Source organism: Salmo salar, chromosome ssa02 (genome assembly GCF_905237065.1).
Source record: "Salmo salar chromosome ssa02, Ssal_v3.1, whole genome shotgun sequence".
NCBI classification, from domain to species: domain Eukaryota; kingdom Metazoa; phylum Chordata; class Actinopteri; order Salmoniformes; family Salmonidae; genus Salmo; species Salmo salar.
The window spans coordinates 32,024,544-32,039,287 of record NC_059443.1 but is presented as its reverse complement, the minus strand read 5'-3'; the positions used below and the strand labels follow the sequence as shown (position 1 = coordinate 32,039,287).

Sequence of the window (14,744 nt, the reverse complement as noted above, 5' to 3'; positions counted from 1 at the left end):
GACCATATGTGTGTATGCGTGTGAGTGAGTGAGTGAGTGAGTGAGTGAGTGTGATGGCTATGCCACCCGGGAGCTTTCCCTCCACTACCAGAGCTTTCCCAGAGGGCCTTAGAAAGAGTTACAACACGCACGCGTGCATGTATGCATGCTTATATGTACAGTTGAAGTCAGAAGTTTACATACACCTTAGCCAAATACATTTAAACTCAGTTTTTCAAAATTCCTGACATTTAATCCTAGTAAAAATGCCCTGTCTTAGGTCAGTTAGGATCACCACTTCCTTTTATGAATGTGAAATGTCAGAATAATAGTAGAGAGAATTACTTATTTCAGCTTTTATTTCTTTCATCACATTCCCAGTGGTCAGACATTTACATACACTCAATTACTATTTGGTAGCATTGCCTTTAAATTGTTTAACTTGGGTCAAACGTTTTGGGTAGCCTTCCACAAGCTTCCCACAATAAGTTGGGTGAATTATGGTCCATTCCTCCTGACAGAGCTGGTGTAACTGAGTCAGGTTTATAGGCCTCCTTGCTCGCACATGCTTTTCAGTTCTGCCCACACATTTTCTATTGGATTGAGGTCAGGGCTTTGTGATGGCCACTCCAATAACTTGACTTTGTTGTCCTGAAGCCATTTTTGCCACAACTTTGGAAGTATGCTTGGGGTCATTGTCCATTTGGAAGACCCATTTGCGACCAAGCTTTATCTTCCTGACCGATGTCTTGAGATGTTGCTTTAATATATCCACATAATTTTCCTTCCTCATGAAGCCATCTATTGTGTGAAGTGCCCCAGTCCCTCCTGCAGCAAAGCACCCCCACAACATGATGCTGCCACCCCCATGCTTCACGGTTGGGATGGTGATCTTTGGCTTGCAAGCCTCCCCCTTTCTCCTCCAAACATAACTTTGGTCATTATGGCCAAACAGTTCTATTTTTGTTTCATCAGACCAGAGCACATTTCTCCAAAAAGTATGATCTTTGTCCCCATGTGCAGTTGCAAACCGTAGTCTGGCTTTTTTATGGCGGTTTTGGAACAGTGGCTTCTTCCTTGCTGAGCGACCTTTCAGGTTATGTCAATATAAGACTCGTTTTACTGTGGATATAGATACTTTGTACCCGTTTCCTCCAGCATCTTCACAGGGTCCTTTGCTGTTGTTCTGAGATTGATTTGCACTTTTCACACCAAAGTACGTTCATCTCTAGGAGACAGAATGCGTCTCCTTCCTGAGAGGTATGATGGCTGTGTGGTCCCATGGTGTTTATACTTCCGTACTATTGTTTGTGCAGATTAACGTGGTACCTTCAGGCGTTTGGAAATTGCTCCCAAGGATGAACCAGACTTGTGGAGGTCTACAATTTTTGCCGATTTCTTCTGATCTTCACATGATGTCAAGCAAAGAGGCACTGAGCTTGAAGGTAGGCCTTAAAATACATCCACAGGTACACCTCCAATTGACTCAAATGATATCAATTAGCCTATCAGAAGCTTCTAAAGCCATGACATAATTTCCTGGAATTTTCCAAGCTGTTTAAAGGCACAGTCAACTTAGTGTATGTAAACTTCTGACCCACTGGAATTGTGATACAGTGAATTATAAGTGAAATAATCTGCCTGTAAACAATTGTTGGAAAAATGACTTGTGTCATACACACAGTAGATGTCCTAAACGACTTGCCAAAACTATAGTTCGTTAACACGAAATTTGTGGAGTGGTTGAAAAACAAGTTTTAATGACCTAAATGTGTGTATACTTCTGACTTGAACTGTATACGCATTGTGTTTGTACAGTGTGTGTGACTGAGTAACTCGATGTGGGGTGATTCTGTATAGGGACTAGCTTTGGTTCATAGCCTGGCACAGACTCAACACTTACACTCAGAGGCCAGAGAAATTGATCACAAGCCATGCAGTGCATATGTGTGCATGTGTGTGTCCATGTGTGTCCGTGTGTGTCCGTGTGTGTTTGTGTGTGTTAGTGTGTGTTAGTGTGTGTGATGTTTTCATTATAAAAGACCCAGATTTCCTGTTTGCGGAATGGAGAGATCAGAGGAGGTCTGTTGTTGTTACAGAAAGAAGAAAAGATGAAAAGATGGAAAGAAAAAAAAAAATCCTACTTTTCAGCTTGGTCTATAGAAGTACAAAGACTGAACTACACTGCTTTTAGAATGGCTCCAAATTGAGGGGAAAACAAGGGGGTACAAAAGTTTCATTTCAAAACATGTTCAGTCTTAAATCACCTTTTAAGAGCCCATGATTCCAAGTAAATGAATGTGTATACAAACACTCACACAGACATTCAGACTACCACTGACTGAACATGTAAATACAAACACAGGATTTCCCTTCAGATTGCTGTAGTGTGGCATGTTCATCTGTACCATGACATCACAAAAGAGGAAGTCTCTCCAAAGTAATACCAGCCACATGAACATGTTCTTCTGAAGAATTGGAGGCTTGTGTCCGCTAGAGGCCTATAACGCTATGGTGAAATATCTGGCGAACAGACTAAACACTTTCAAAGGGAAATTTAAAAAATGTGTATTCATCATCTCCAGCACCATCCCAACATGAACATATGTGGAAATGGCACGTTTCTATGTTTTGTAGCAAAAAAGATAAGGAAAATAAGTGTTTCCAATGACATCGTCAAACAATTAGTAGGCAATTAGTAGACAATGTCTACTCATAATTGGTTAAAATCACATGATGTACACTGATGATGTTATTGGAAACACTTATCTCCCTCATGTCTATTTTTCCACAAAACATGAAAACACAATTTTCACATACGTTGATGTTGGGGTGGTGCTGGAGATGATGAATATGAAGTTGAAACATTTTGACATTTCCTTAAGATGTTTTAGTGCACAGAGAACAGACTTATTGCATGCCCCCCTCTCTCTTCCTGGGACAGGACAAGAAGTCATCAGAGAATCGTCGTGGCAACAGCTCTGTAACCCCACTACCCCTCCTGAGTAACGACTTCACCAGAAGAAGGGAGGAGAGAAGTGAAACGGAAAAAAGAGGAGAAAATAAGTAAGGTGCATGGGAGTGTACCAGGGTAATGGTTGTTGTCCAGGTCTCTGTCCCCCCTCAGGGTGAAGCCGTAGCCGGAGAGGCCACTACTGGAGGCCCAGGCTCCATAGAGCTCCTGGCTGAGGGTTAGGCCGCGGGCCGTCAGGTCTCTCTGGCCATTGTAGATCAACACCAGGCCACTCCGGTCCTCCCCACCAAACGGACAACCCACTGCCACGTCTATCAGAGAGAGAGAGGGGGGGGTATGACGGTAGGAAACACACATAGAAACACAAAACCAACTCTAGTATGAGTTATAAGGGTGGCCTTCTGAAGTGATACAGCAGACCAGCTCACATCAGCAGGAGAGGGATGAGAGAAAAAGAACGAGCGAGAGGGATGAGAGGGATGGTTTAGACATCAAGTGAAAGCCCCTGAGGGAGAGGTAAAGAGACTACCTGGGACTACCCCTCTCGCTTTCCATTTCCTTCTCTCTCTCTCCAAATGTATATGTCAAACATGTAGAACTGTCTAATAGGCACAGGCAGGAGATTCCTGTGACAATGAGCAGCCAATGGCTACCCTCCACCAGCGATTGCCAGGTGTTAGCTCCACGCCACCCCACTGTCCCACCCCACACACACACTCACACAGCGCAACTCCCCACCTGCATCCTGTCCGCTGTTGGGGAAAATGGAGCTGAAAACTACAAACAGTGTTGTCATGGTTACACTGCTCTGTGATGATGAGGGAGGTAATCAGAGACATCACACACACACACACACACACACACACACACACACACACACACACACACACACACACACACACACACACACACACACACACACACACACTGTAACGAGTGCGCTGAGAGTCGGAAAGCAAGTTCAGGGAGTGAGTGTTTTAATAAATTAAACAATAAAAACGAAACACAAACAATGCACCGACATGAAAACAGAGTCAATAACACCTGAGGAAAGAACCCAGGGGAGTGACAGATATAGGGAAGATAATCAAGGCTATATACAGGGGGTACGGGTACCGAGTCAGTGTGCGGAGGTACAGGTTAGTTGAGGTAATTTGTACATGTAGGTACTGTAGGGGTGAAGTGACTATGCATAGATGATAAACAGCAAGTAGCAGCAGTGTACAAAACAAATGGAGGGGGGGGTCAATGTAAATAGTCCGGAGGACATTTGATTAGTTGTTCAGCGGTCTAATGGCTTGGGGATAGAAGCTGTTAATGAACCCTTTGGTCGTAGACTTGGCACTCCGTTACCGCTTGCAGTGCGGTAGCGAAGACAACAGTTTATGACTTGGGTGACTGGAATCTCTGACAATTTTATGGGCTTTCCTCGGACACCGCCTATTATATACAGTTGAAGTCGGAAGTTTACATACACTTAGGTTGGAGTCATTAAAACTTGTTTTTCAACCACTCCACAAATTTCTTGTTAACAAACTATAGTTTTGGCAAGTTGGTTAGGATATCTACTGTGTGCATGACACAAGTCATTTTTCCAACAATTGTTTACAGACAGATTATTTCACTTATAATTCACTGTATCACAATTCCAGTGGGTCAGAAGTATACATACACTAAGTTGACTGTGCCTTTAAAAAGCTTGGAATATTCCAGAAAAGGATGTCATGGCTTTAGAAGCTTATGATAGGCTAATTGACATCATTTGAGTCAATTGGAGGTGTACCTGTGGATGTATTTCAAGGCCTACCTTCAAGCTCAGCACCTCTTTGCTTGACATCATGGGAAAATCTAAATAAATCAGCCAAGACCTCAGAAAAAGACATTGTAGACCTCCACAAGTCTGGTTCATCCTTGGGATATGTACCACGTACAAACGTCTGAAGGTACCACGTACAAACAATAGTACGCAAGTATAAACACCATGGGACCATGCAGCCGTCATACCGCTCAGGAAGGAGACGCGCTCTGTCTCCTAGAGATGAACGTACTTTGGTGCGAAAGGTGCAAATCAATCCCAGAACAACAGCAAAGGACCTTGTGAAGATGCTATATCGACATAACCTGAAAGGCCGCTCAGCAAGGAAGAAGCCACTGCTCCAAAACCACCATAAAAAAAGCCAGACTACGGTTTGCAACTGCACATGGGGACAAAGATCGTACTTTTTGGAGAAACGTCCTCTGGTCTGATGAAACAAAAATAGAACTGTTTGGCCATAATGACCAAAGTTATGTTTGGAGGAAAAAGGGGGAGGCTTGCATGTCGAAGAACACTGTCCCAACCGTGAAGCACAGGGGTGGCAGCATCATGTTGTGGGGGTGCTTTGCTGCAGGAGGGACTGGTGCACTTCACAAAATAGATGGCATCATGAGGTAGGACAATTATGTGGATATATTGAAGCAACATCTCAAGACATCAGTCAGGAAGTTAAAGCTTGGTTGCAAATGGGTCTTCCAAATGGACAATGACCCCAAGCATACTTCCAAAGTTGTGGCAAAATGGCTTCAGGACAACAAAGTCAAGGTATTGGAGTGGCCATCACAAAGCCCTGACCTCAATCCTATAGAGAATTTGTGGGCAGAACTGAAAAAGCATGTGCGAGCAAGGAGGCCTATAAACCTGACTCAGTTACACCAGCTCTGTCAGGAGGAATGGGCCAAAATTCACCCACCTTATTGTGGGAAGCTTGTGGAAGGCTACCCGAAATGTTTGACCCAAGTTAAACAATTTAAAGGCAATGCTACCAAATACTAATTGAGTGTATGTAAACTTCTGACCCACTGGGAATGTGATGAAAGAAATAAAAGCTGAAATAAACCATTCTCTCTACTATCATTCTGACATTTCACATTCTTAAAATAAAGTGGTGATCCTAACTGACCTAAAACAGGACATTTTTACTTGGATTAAATGTCAGGAATTGTGATAAACTGAGTTTAAATGTATTTGGCTAAGGTGTATGTAAACTTCCGACTTCAACTGTAGGTCCTGGATGGCAGGAAGCTTGGCCCCAGTGATGTACTGGGCCGTTCACACTACCCTCTGCAGCGCCTTACGGTCAGATGCCAAGCAGTTGCCATACCAGGCGGTGATGCAACCAGTCAGGATGCTCTCAATGGTGCAGCTGTAGAACTTTTTGAGGATCTGGGGACCCATGCCAAATCTTTTCAGTCTCCTGAGGGGGGAAAAGGTTTTGTCGTGCGCTCTTCACAACTGTCTTGGGGTGTTTGGACCATGATAGTTTGTTGGTGATGTGGACACCAAGGAACTTGAAACTCTCGACCCACTCCACTACAGCCCCGTCGATGTTAATGGGGGCCTCTTTGGCCCGCCTTTTCCTATAGTCCACAATCAGCTCCTTTGTCTTGCTCACATTGAGGGAGAAGTTGTTGTCTTATGTGCGTTTGAGTGACTGATTGAGTTATGCCTCAACACTGATAGACATTGATTCAGATTTATTGATTTAGTTCTGATGATGATGGTGTGGAGGGAGTGGAGGGAGAGTGGCTCTAAAACATTCATAAAAACATAAACACATATATAAATAACTAAGTTGGATTGTTATCATATGTTCACCAGAGAAATATTCATTGGTCCCAGTTCAAGACCACATGCCTGAGGCTCTGAAAAGCATTTGGGCTCCAGACCTGAATGTGTGTGTGTGTATAAGGGTGTCACAGGAGGTTGGTGGCACTTTAATTGGGGAGGACGGGCTTGTGGTAATGGCTGGAGTGGAATGGTATCAAATATGAGTTTGATGCCAATCCATTTTGCTCTGTTACAGACATTATTATGATCCGTCCTCCCCTCAGCTTCCTCCACTGATGTGTGTGTGTGTGTTAATAAAACAAACACAACATGAGGCAGAATGAACTCTGGGCAGAGGGACAGAAACTTCCAGATGCCCCTATCTTAGTGGACATCTGGAGATTAAAAATAACTCTCTCTCTCTGACATACACACGCACACACACCATAACCCTGCTCATCATTACAGGAAGAGGGGGAGGAACTTCACAAGGAAACACTCTAACACCGCACTTCATGACTGGCTGAAGACCCTTCGGTTTCCCCCATCGGAGCATCTGATAGGATATCCGCTCTCCAAGACCAAAGAGCCAGAGATGAAGAGGAAACATTTTTTAATTATTTATTTAACTTTTTTTTTAACTAGGCAAGTCAGTTAAGAACAAATTATTACTTACAATAACGGCCTAGGAACAGTGGGTTAACTGCCTTGTTAAGGGGAAGAATGACAGATTTTTACCTTGTCAGCTCTAGGATTTGATCTAGCAACCTTTTGGTTACTGGCCCAATGCTCAAACCACTAGGCTACCTGCCGCCCCATATAAAAACATCTGCCTAACAATACACTGGGAGTGGACACTGAACGGGAAGAAAGAGAGGGGAAATACACACACACACACACAGCTTACCGTTGTATCCGTCCTGGTTGAGGTCTCCTAGCGGGGCGATGGCAGTGCCAAAGCGTCCGAAGGTGTGTGTTCCCGTCAGGAGGAGGGGCTCGGAGAAGGTGAGCGGGGAGTGCTGGAGGTACAGGTAGACACGGCCCACCTCCTTGGGCTTACTCTCCCTCTCTCTCTCCATATAGAGAGGGGCTCCTACCAGTACATCATCATACCTGGGGGAAAGATAGACAGCTTTAGAATACACACACACACACAAAAACACACACACACACACATATAGATGAGTGTGTTATACAGACATGTCAGAAAGGATGTGGTCTGGCTCCAGAAATAGAGTTCAATCATCATAATCAGAGAACAAGCTACAGCTGGAATACATACTAACAATCCTCTCTCAATTCAATTCAAGGGGCTTTATTGGCATGGGAAAAATATGTTAACATTGCCAGAGCAAGTAAAGTAGATAATATTCAAAAGTGAAATAAATAATAAAATGAACAGTAAACATTACACTCACAGAAGTTCCAAAAGAATAACGACATAACAAATGTCATATTATGGATATATACAGTGTTGTAACGATGTACAAATGGTTAAAGTACAAAAGGGAAAATAAATAAGCATAAATATGGGTTGTATTTACAATGGTGTTTGTTCTTCACTGATTGACCTTTTCTTGTGGCAACAGGTCACAAATCTTGCTGCTGTGATGGCACACTGTCGTATTTCACCCAGTAGATATGGGAGTTTTTTCAAAATCGGGTTTGTTTTCAAATTCTTTGTGGATCTGTGTAATCTGAAGGAAATACGTGTCTCTAATATGGTCATACATTGGGCAGGAGGTTAGGAAGTGCAGCTCAGTTTCCACCTCATTTTGTGGGCAGTGTGCACATACCCTGTCTTCACTTGAGAGCCAGGTCTGCCTACGGCGACCTTTCTCAATAGCAAGGCTATTGAGAAACTCACTGAGTCTGTACATAGTCGAAGCTTTCCTTAAGTTTGGGTCAGTCACAGTGGTCAGGTATTCTGCCACTGTGTACTGTACTCTCTGTTTAGGGCCAAATAGCATTCTAGTTTGCTCGGTTTCTTTGTTAAATCTATCCAATGTGTCAAGTAATTATCTTTTTGTTTTCTCATGATTTGGTTGGATCTAATTGTGTTGCTGTCCTGGGGCTCTGTGGGGTGTGTTTGTGTTTGTGAACAAAGCCCCAGGACCAGCTTGCTTAGGGGACTCTTCTCCAGCTTCATCTCTCTGTATGTGATGGCTTTGTTATGGAAGGTTTGGGAATCGCTTCCTTTTAGTTGGTTGTAGAATTTAATAATTTAATAATGGATTTTGATAATTAGCGGGTATCGGCCTAATTCTACTCTGCATGCATTATTTGGTGTTCTACGTTGTACACGGAGGATGTTTTTGCAGAATTCTGCATGCAGAGTCTCAATTTGGTGTTTGTCCCATTTTGTGAATTCTTGGTTGGTGAGCGGACCCAAGACCTCACAACCATAAAGGGCAATGGGTTCTATAACTGATTCAAGGATTTTTAGCCAGATCCTAATTGGTATGTTGAATTTTATATTCCTTTTGATAGCATAGGATGCCCTTCTTGCCTTGTCTCTCAGATCGTTCACAGCTTTGTGGAAGTTACGTTTGGCGCTGATGTTAATGTCAAGGTACAGTATGTATCGTTTTTTTGTGTGCTCTATGGCAACGGTGTCTAGATGGAATTTGTATTTGTGGTCCTGGTGACTGGACCTTTTTTGGAACACCATTATTTTGGTCTTACTGAGATTTATTGTCAGGGCCCAGGTCTGGCAGAATCTGTGCAGAAGATCTAGGTGCTGCTGTAGGCCCTCCTTGGTTGGTGACAGAAGAACCAGATCATCAGCAAACAGTAGACATTTGACTTCAGATTCTAGTAGGGTGAGGCCGGGTGCTGCAGATTTTTCTAGTGCCTGCGCCAATTTGTTGATATATATATTGAAGAGGGTGGGGCTTAAGCTGCATCCCTGTCTCACCCCATGGCCCTGTGGGAAGAAATGTGTGTTTTTTGCCTATTTTAACCACACACTTGTTGTTTGTGTACATGGATTTTATAATGTTGTATGTTTTTCCCCCAACACCACTTTCCATCAATTTGTATAGCAGACCCTCATGCCAAATTGAGTCGAAGGCTTTTTTTTATATCAACAAAGCATGAGAAGACTGCCTTTGTTTTGGTTTCTTTGTTTGTCATTTAGGGTGTGCAGGGTGAATACGTGGTCTGTCGTACGATAATTTGGTAAAAAGCCAATTCGACATTTGCTCAGTACATTGTTTACACTGAGGAAATGTACGAGTCTGCTGTTAATGATAATGCAGAAGATTTTCCCAAGGTTGATGTTGACGCATATCCCACGGTAGTTATTGGGGTGAAATTTGTCTCCACTTTTGTGGATTGGGGTGATCAGTCCTTGGTTCCAAATACTGGGGAAGATGCCAGAGCTAAGGATGATGTTAAAGAGTTTTAGTATAGCCAATTAGAATTTGTTGTCTGTATATTTGATCATTTCATTGAGGATACCATCAACACCACAGGCGTTTTTGGGTTGTAGGGTTTTTATATTGTCCTGTAGTTCATTCAAGGTAATTGGAGAATCCAGTGGGGTCTGGTAGTCTTTAATATTTGATTCTAAGATTTGTATTTGATCATGTATATGTTTTTGCTGTTTGTTCTTTGTTATACAGCCAAAAAGATTGGAGAAGTGGTTTACCCATACATCTCCATTTTGGATAGATAATTTTTTGTGTTGTTGTTAGTGTTTTCCAATTTTCCCAGAAGTGGTTAGAGTCTATGGATTCTTCAATTACATTGAGCTGATTTCTGACATGCTGTTCCTTCTTTTTCTGTAGTGTATTTCTGTATTGTTTTAGTGATTCACCATAGTGAAGGCGTAGACTCAGGTTTTCCGGGTCTCTATGTTTTTGGTTGGACAGGTCTCTCAATTTCTTTCTTAGATTTTTGCATTCTTCATCAAACCATTTGTCATTGTTGTTCATTTTCTTCGGTTTTCTATTTGAGATTTTTAGATTTGATAGGAAAGCTGAGAGGTCAAATATACTGTTAAGATTTTCTACTGCCAAGTTTACACCTTCACTATTACAGTGGAACATTTTGTCCTGGAAGTTGTCTAAAAAGGAATGAATTTGTTGTTGCCTAATTGTTTTTTGGTAGGTTTCCAAACTACATTCCTTCCATTTATAGCATTTCTTAATATTACTCAGTTCCTTTGGCTTTGATGCCCCATGATTGAGTATTGCTCTGTTCAAGTAGACAGTGATTTTGCTGTGGTCTGATAGGGGTGTCAGTGGGCTGACTGTGAACACTCTGGGTTGAGGTCAGTGATAAAGTAGTCTACAGTACTACTGCCAAGAGATGAGCTATAAGTGTACCTACCATAGGAGTCCCCTCGAAGCCTACCATTGACTATGTACATACCAGCGTGCGACAGAGCTGCAGGAGTTGTGACCCGTTTTTGTTGGTTATGTTGTCATAGTTGTGCCTAGGGGGTATATCGGGGAGGGAATGCTGTCACCTCCAGGCAGGTGTTGTCAAGGCAGAGGTTGTCAAGTTCTTGTCTGGTTCTGGCATTTAGGTCGCCACAGACTAGTATATGTCCCTGGGCCTGGAAATGATTGATTTCCCCCTCCAGGATGGAGAAGCTGTCTTCATTAAAGTATGGGGATTCTAGTGGGGGGATATAGGTAGCACACAGGAGGACATTTCTATCTGTTAAGATAATTTCCTTTTGAATTTCTAGCCAAATGTAAAATATTCCTGTTTTGATTAATTTAATGGAGTGAGTTAGGTCTGCTCTATATCAAATTAGCATGCCCCCTGAGTCCCTTCCCTGTTTCACACCTGGTAGTTTGGTGGATGGGACTACCAGCTCTCTGTAGAGGGCAAACAGTGGGTCCGTCTCCTCTATACCAGGTTTCTTGTAGGATGACAATGTCTGTATTTCCAATTTCATTGATGAAGTCCAGGTTCCTGCTCTTTAGGCCAAAGGCAGATGACCTCAGGCCTTGGATATTCCAGGATGAGATAGTGAAGGCTTTGTGTTCCATAAAGTGTCCAATGTTGTTGGTCGTGTGGTTTGGCCTCAGGCCAGTAAGTGTGAGCAGATCCTGCTGAGAATCTGGTACATACCATTGGCTTGGGCTAGTGTAAGAGTGGGGGTTGGGCTTGTTTGCCTGCTCACGGTCTGGGCGTATGTGTGACTTCCATGTTGAGGCCATTTTTCGGGGGTGGGGTGCATGGGGTGGGCATGAGGGGCATAGGTCTGATCTGAGGGGGCCTAAATGGGGTATAGGCATGGTCGACTTGGGGGGTTGTTGATTGGTTGGTGTGGGGGTATGTGGCTGGTGGTGTTGTGGTCTGGATGTAGGTCCTCTCGGTGTGGGTCCTCTAGGTGTAGGTCTGGGGGGGTCTATTGATCTGTTGCTCCTGTATGAAGTGTTGGGGCTGCGTTTGAGAGCGATGTCCTTTAGGGTCCTGGCGAAGGTGGGCACTGCTGCCTTGTATAGGTGGTCCTGGTCATAAAGGCTGTTCAAGTCCAGGGTGGAGTGGTGGGCCAGGAAAACATTTGGTTTTGAGGCACAGTCACGGGAAATACTTGCGTTTACCCGCTGTATGGGGGGGTGCTCAGAGGGGGTGAGATCCCCTGGGCTTGGGGTTCTTAATTTGTCTGTTCTGCTGTGATGTCGACACTATGGTCAGGATCTGGTGTGGACTGTTCTGCTGTGGTGTCAAGACTTTTGTTGGGAGCTGAGGTGGGCTGTTCTGCTGGCTTCTCTGTGGTGGTGGCCACCTCTCTAGTGGGTTGTTCTCTGCCACACGTCATCCCCTCACCCTCTCCTCCAGCAGTCTGATCCTCTCCTCTAGTGCTCTATTCTTCTCCTGCTCTTGCTTTTTATATTGTTGAAGTTGTCTCACCACAGTCCAGAGTGCAGATATGTCTCTCTCCACCTTCAGCTCTCCGGGTCTGGTTAAGTTAAGGGGGTGTTGTTGTGCTGGACTGTTGTCTGGGTCTGTGCTGACTGGAGTGTAATCACCTGCTGTCCCAGCTCCACCTGCCTTACCTCCAGCTGGGTAAATGTATCCTTCATTTCAATGAGGGGGTAGTACTCTGTGCTGGGAGGTTGACTTTCCGCTTGGGGTTGGTCGTCTGTGGTGTTATTTAATGAAGAGTTCTGGTCTGACCCGCTCGGGGTGGCGGTATTATTCTCAAGGGAGAGCTCCAGCTGTGCTAATTCTTTGATTAGGTGAAAGTACAGCTGAAACTGTTTGGGGTTGCCCTGTACCAATACTGTTCCAGACTTATAGAGATTTATATTACCTGACTCAGAGTCCTCGTTGTCTAGTATCCTGAGTTTCCACTCCTCGTTAACGCCCCCCCTCTTAACAGAGGGGTAGTGTACTAATATAGCACTGTGCCATGCCAGGGGATGGTTTGTGTGGAAGATGAGGTTGCTGATGTTCCCATTATTTTCCATCTGGAGCTTCATTTTGGGATCTTTTCTTGCCTCGACATTCTTTGCATATACAGGGTACTGTATTTTAATTACCTCTGAACAACGGGAGGCAGCTTCTAAGGCCTCTCCATTTGGTTGGAGTAGACTGTGTGACTTTCCTGCCATTGTTTGGCTAAAGGGCTTTGACACCTCTCACTTGACACGTCAGTGCTAATTAGTGTTGTATCAAGCTTGGCAGCCTTAATTTAGCATTCAGTCCATATAAAGTAATGTAACATATTTTTCTTGGCTTTTGGAAATAGAATATAGCTTCAGACTAAACATGACTCACTCAGTTCCAGGTTGGATGGTGTTTTCAGGTTTCTGTTGTTTTCCAGAGCATTTGCTGTATAGCTTTGGGATAATAATCTTTTGGTAGTTGTAAGCCTTCCAGGTGATTCCGTCCAAAATCAGGTTGTAGGTTTTGAGTTTTGATTTGGAGTGAAGATTATGTTGTAGAGGGTAGCATCCTGTATATGTTCCTGACAAAAAAATCCAAGTTTATCTAACTCTAAATCTATCTTTCTTTTTCAAAGAACATGCTGAAAAATGCTCTCCCTCCCTCCCTCTCTCCATTCTTGGCTCAGACTAAACAATTCTTTCACTACAAGAACCATGAAGATGTGTAGGGACAGGAAGAGAGGTAAAGAGTGACAAAGTGGCAGACGGACAAAGAGAGACAAGAGAGGTGAGAGAGACAGAAAATAGTAAAGCCCCTTAAATTGAAAATGTGAGAGAGAGATGATTGATCGATAGATAGATCGATAGATAGATAGAAAGATAGATAGAGACAGACAGACAACTCACCCGTCTCCATTGAGGTCAGTAACAGCCACAGAATAGCCAAAGTAGGAAGCCATCTGACAAAACATTTCACAACATGACTCTACAGTCAGGGATGTACAGTAGTGCTATAAAGTAGTTGGGTAAAAAATGAATAGCAGTGTGTGTATGTGTGTGATGTTACTGTGTGTTACTGACCTGCTCTCCTGTGAAGTTCATGATGAATGTCAGATTAGTGGAGTTAATCACAGCTACCTGAAACAGAACACAAGAGTCACACACCTGATACAGGTACACACACACACACGCATCATGCAAACGCATACACAGGATGTAATGAGCTGAAATAGAAACTCTCTTTCCCTCTGCCTGGTCCCCCTTCCCCCCATCTCCCTCCTTCAACCCCCCCATCGTCCCCACTGCCTTACCCCCTTCCCCTCCTCTGTTCCGTACCCTCCATTTCCATAAAACCAGTTGTGGGGGAGACAGAGGGGCTAAGAATTCCTTCAAAAGACCTACAATAACAACCACATGGAGACAGCCAGGGGCTACACATTCACACACATGTGCATGCACTCACAAAGTTAAAGAGACAAACATACACAAAACACCAACAAATATAGAGAAACAGACAGGCGGACAGGGAGAGAAACGGACAGACGGACAGACATACACACAGACAGATAGACGGTCGCTCGCTCGGAATGACAGACAGAGGGGCAGACAGAGGGAAAGACACGTGCAGACACTTAACTCCCTGGCCCCCCTCCTCCTCCTCTCTCTCAGGGGTGTCAGGCTGGTTTTCTCGCCAGGTCTGAGAGGCTAACGTGGGCTGACAGCTACTCTAGTCTCATCAGGCCAAACAGGCCTAACCCTAACGCCCACTGACCACAAATGTGAGGGCTACCGGCCCCAGAGCCTGTTTGCACAACCACACAGGCTTGTCTGCTCTGAATACATCTCTATCTAG

The 14,744-nt window shown here is 43.9% G+C and overlaps 1 protein-coding gene across 1 annotated transcript in view; it reads right to left on the bottom strand.

Moving 5' to 3' along the window:
* itga8 (integrin, alpha 8) overlaps window positions 1-14,744 on the bottom strand; it is a 65,716-nt gene that overhangs the window by 38,682 nt on the left and 12,290 nt on the right. The window contains exons 10-13 of the mRNA XM_045702369.1: window positions 13,973-14,029; window positions 13,799-13,851; window positions 7,447-7,652; window positions 3,067-3,264 (exon numbers count right to left, since the gene is read on the bottom strand). Coding sequence (XP_045558325.1) covers window positions 3,067-3,264; window positions 7,447-7,652; window positions 13,799-13,851; window positions 13,973-14,029 — 514 coding nt within the window. The remainder of the gene's footprint in view (window positions 1-3,066; window positions 3,265-7,446; window positions 7,653-13,798; window positions 13,852-13,972; window positions 14,030-14,744) is intronic.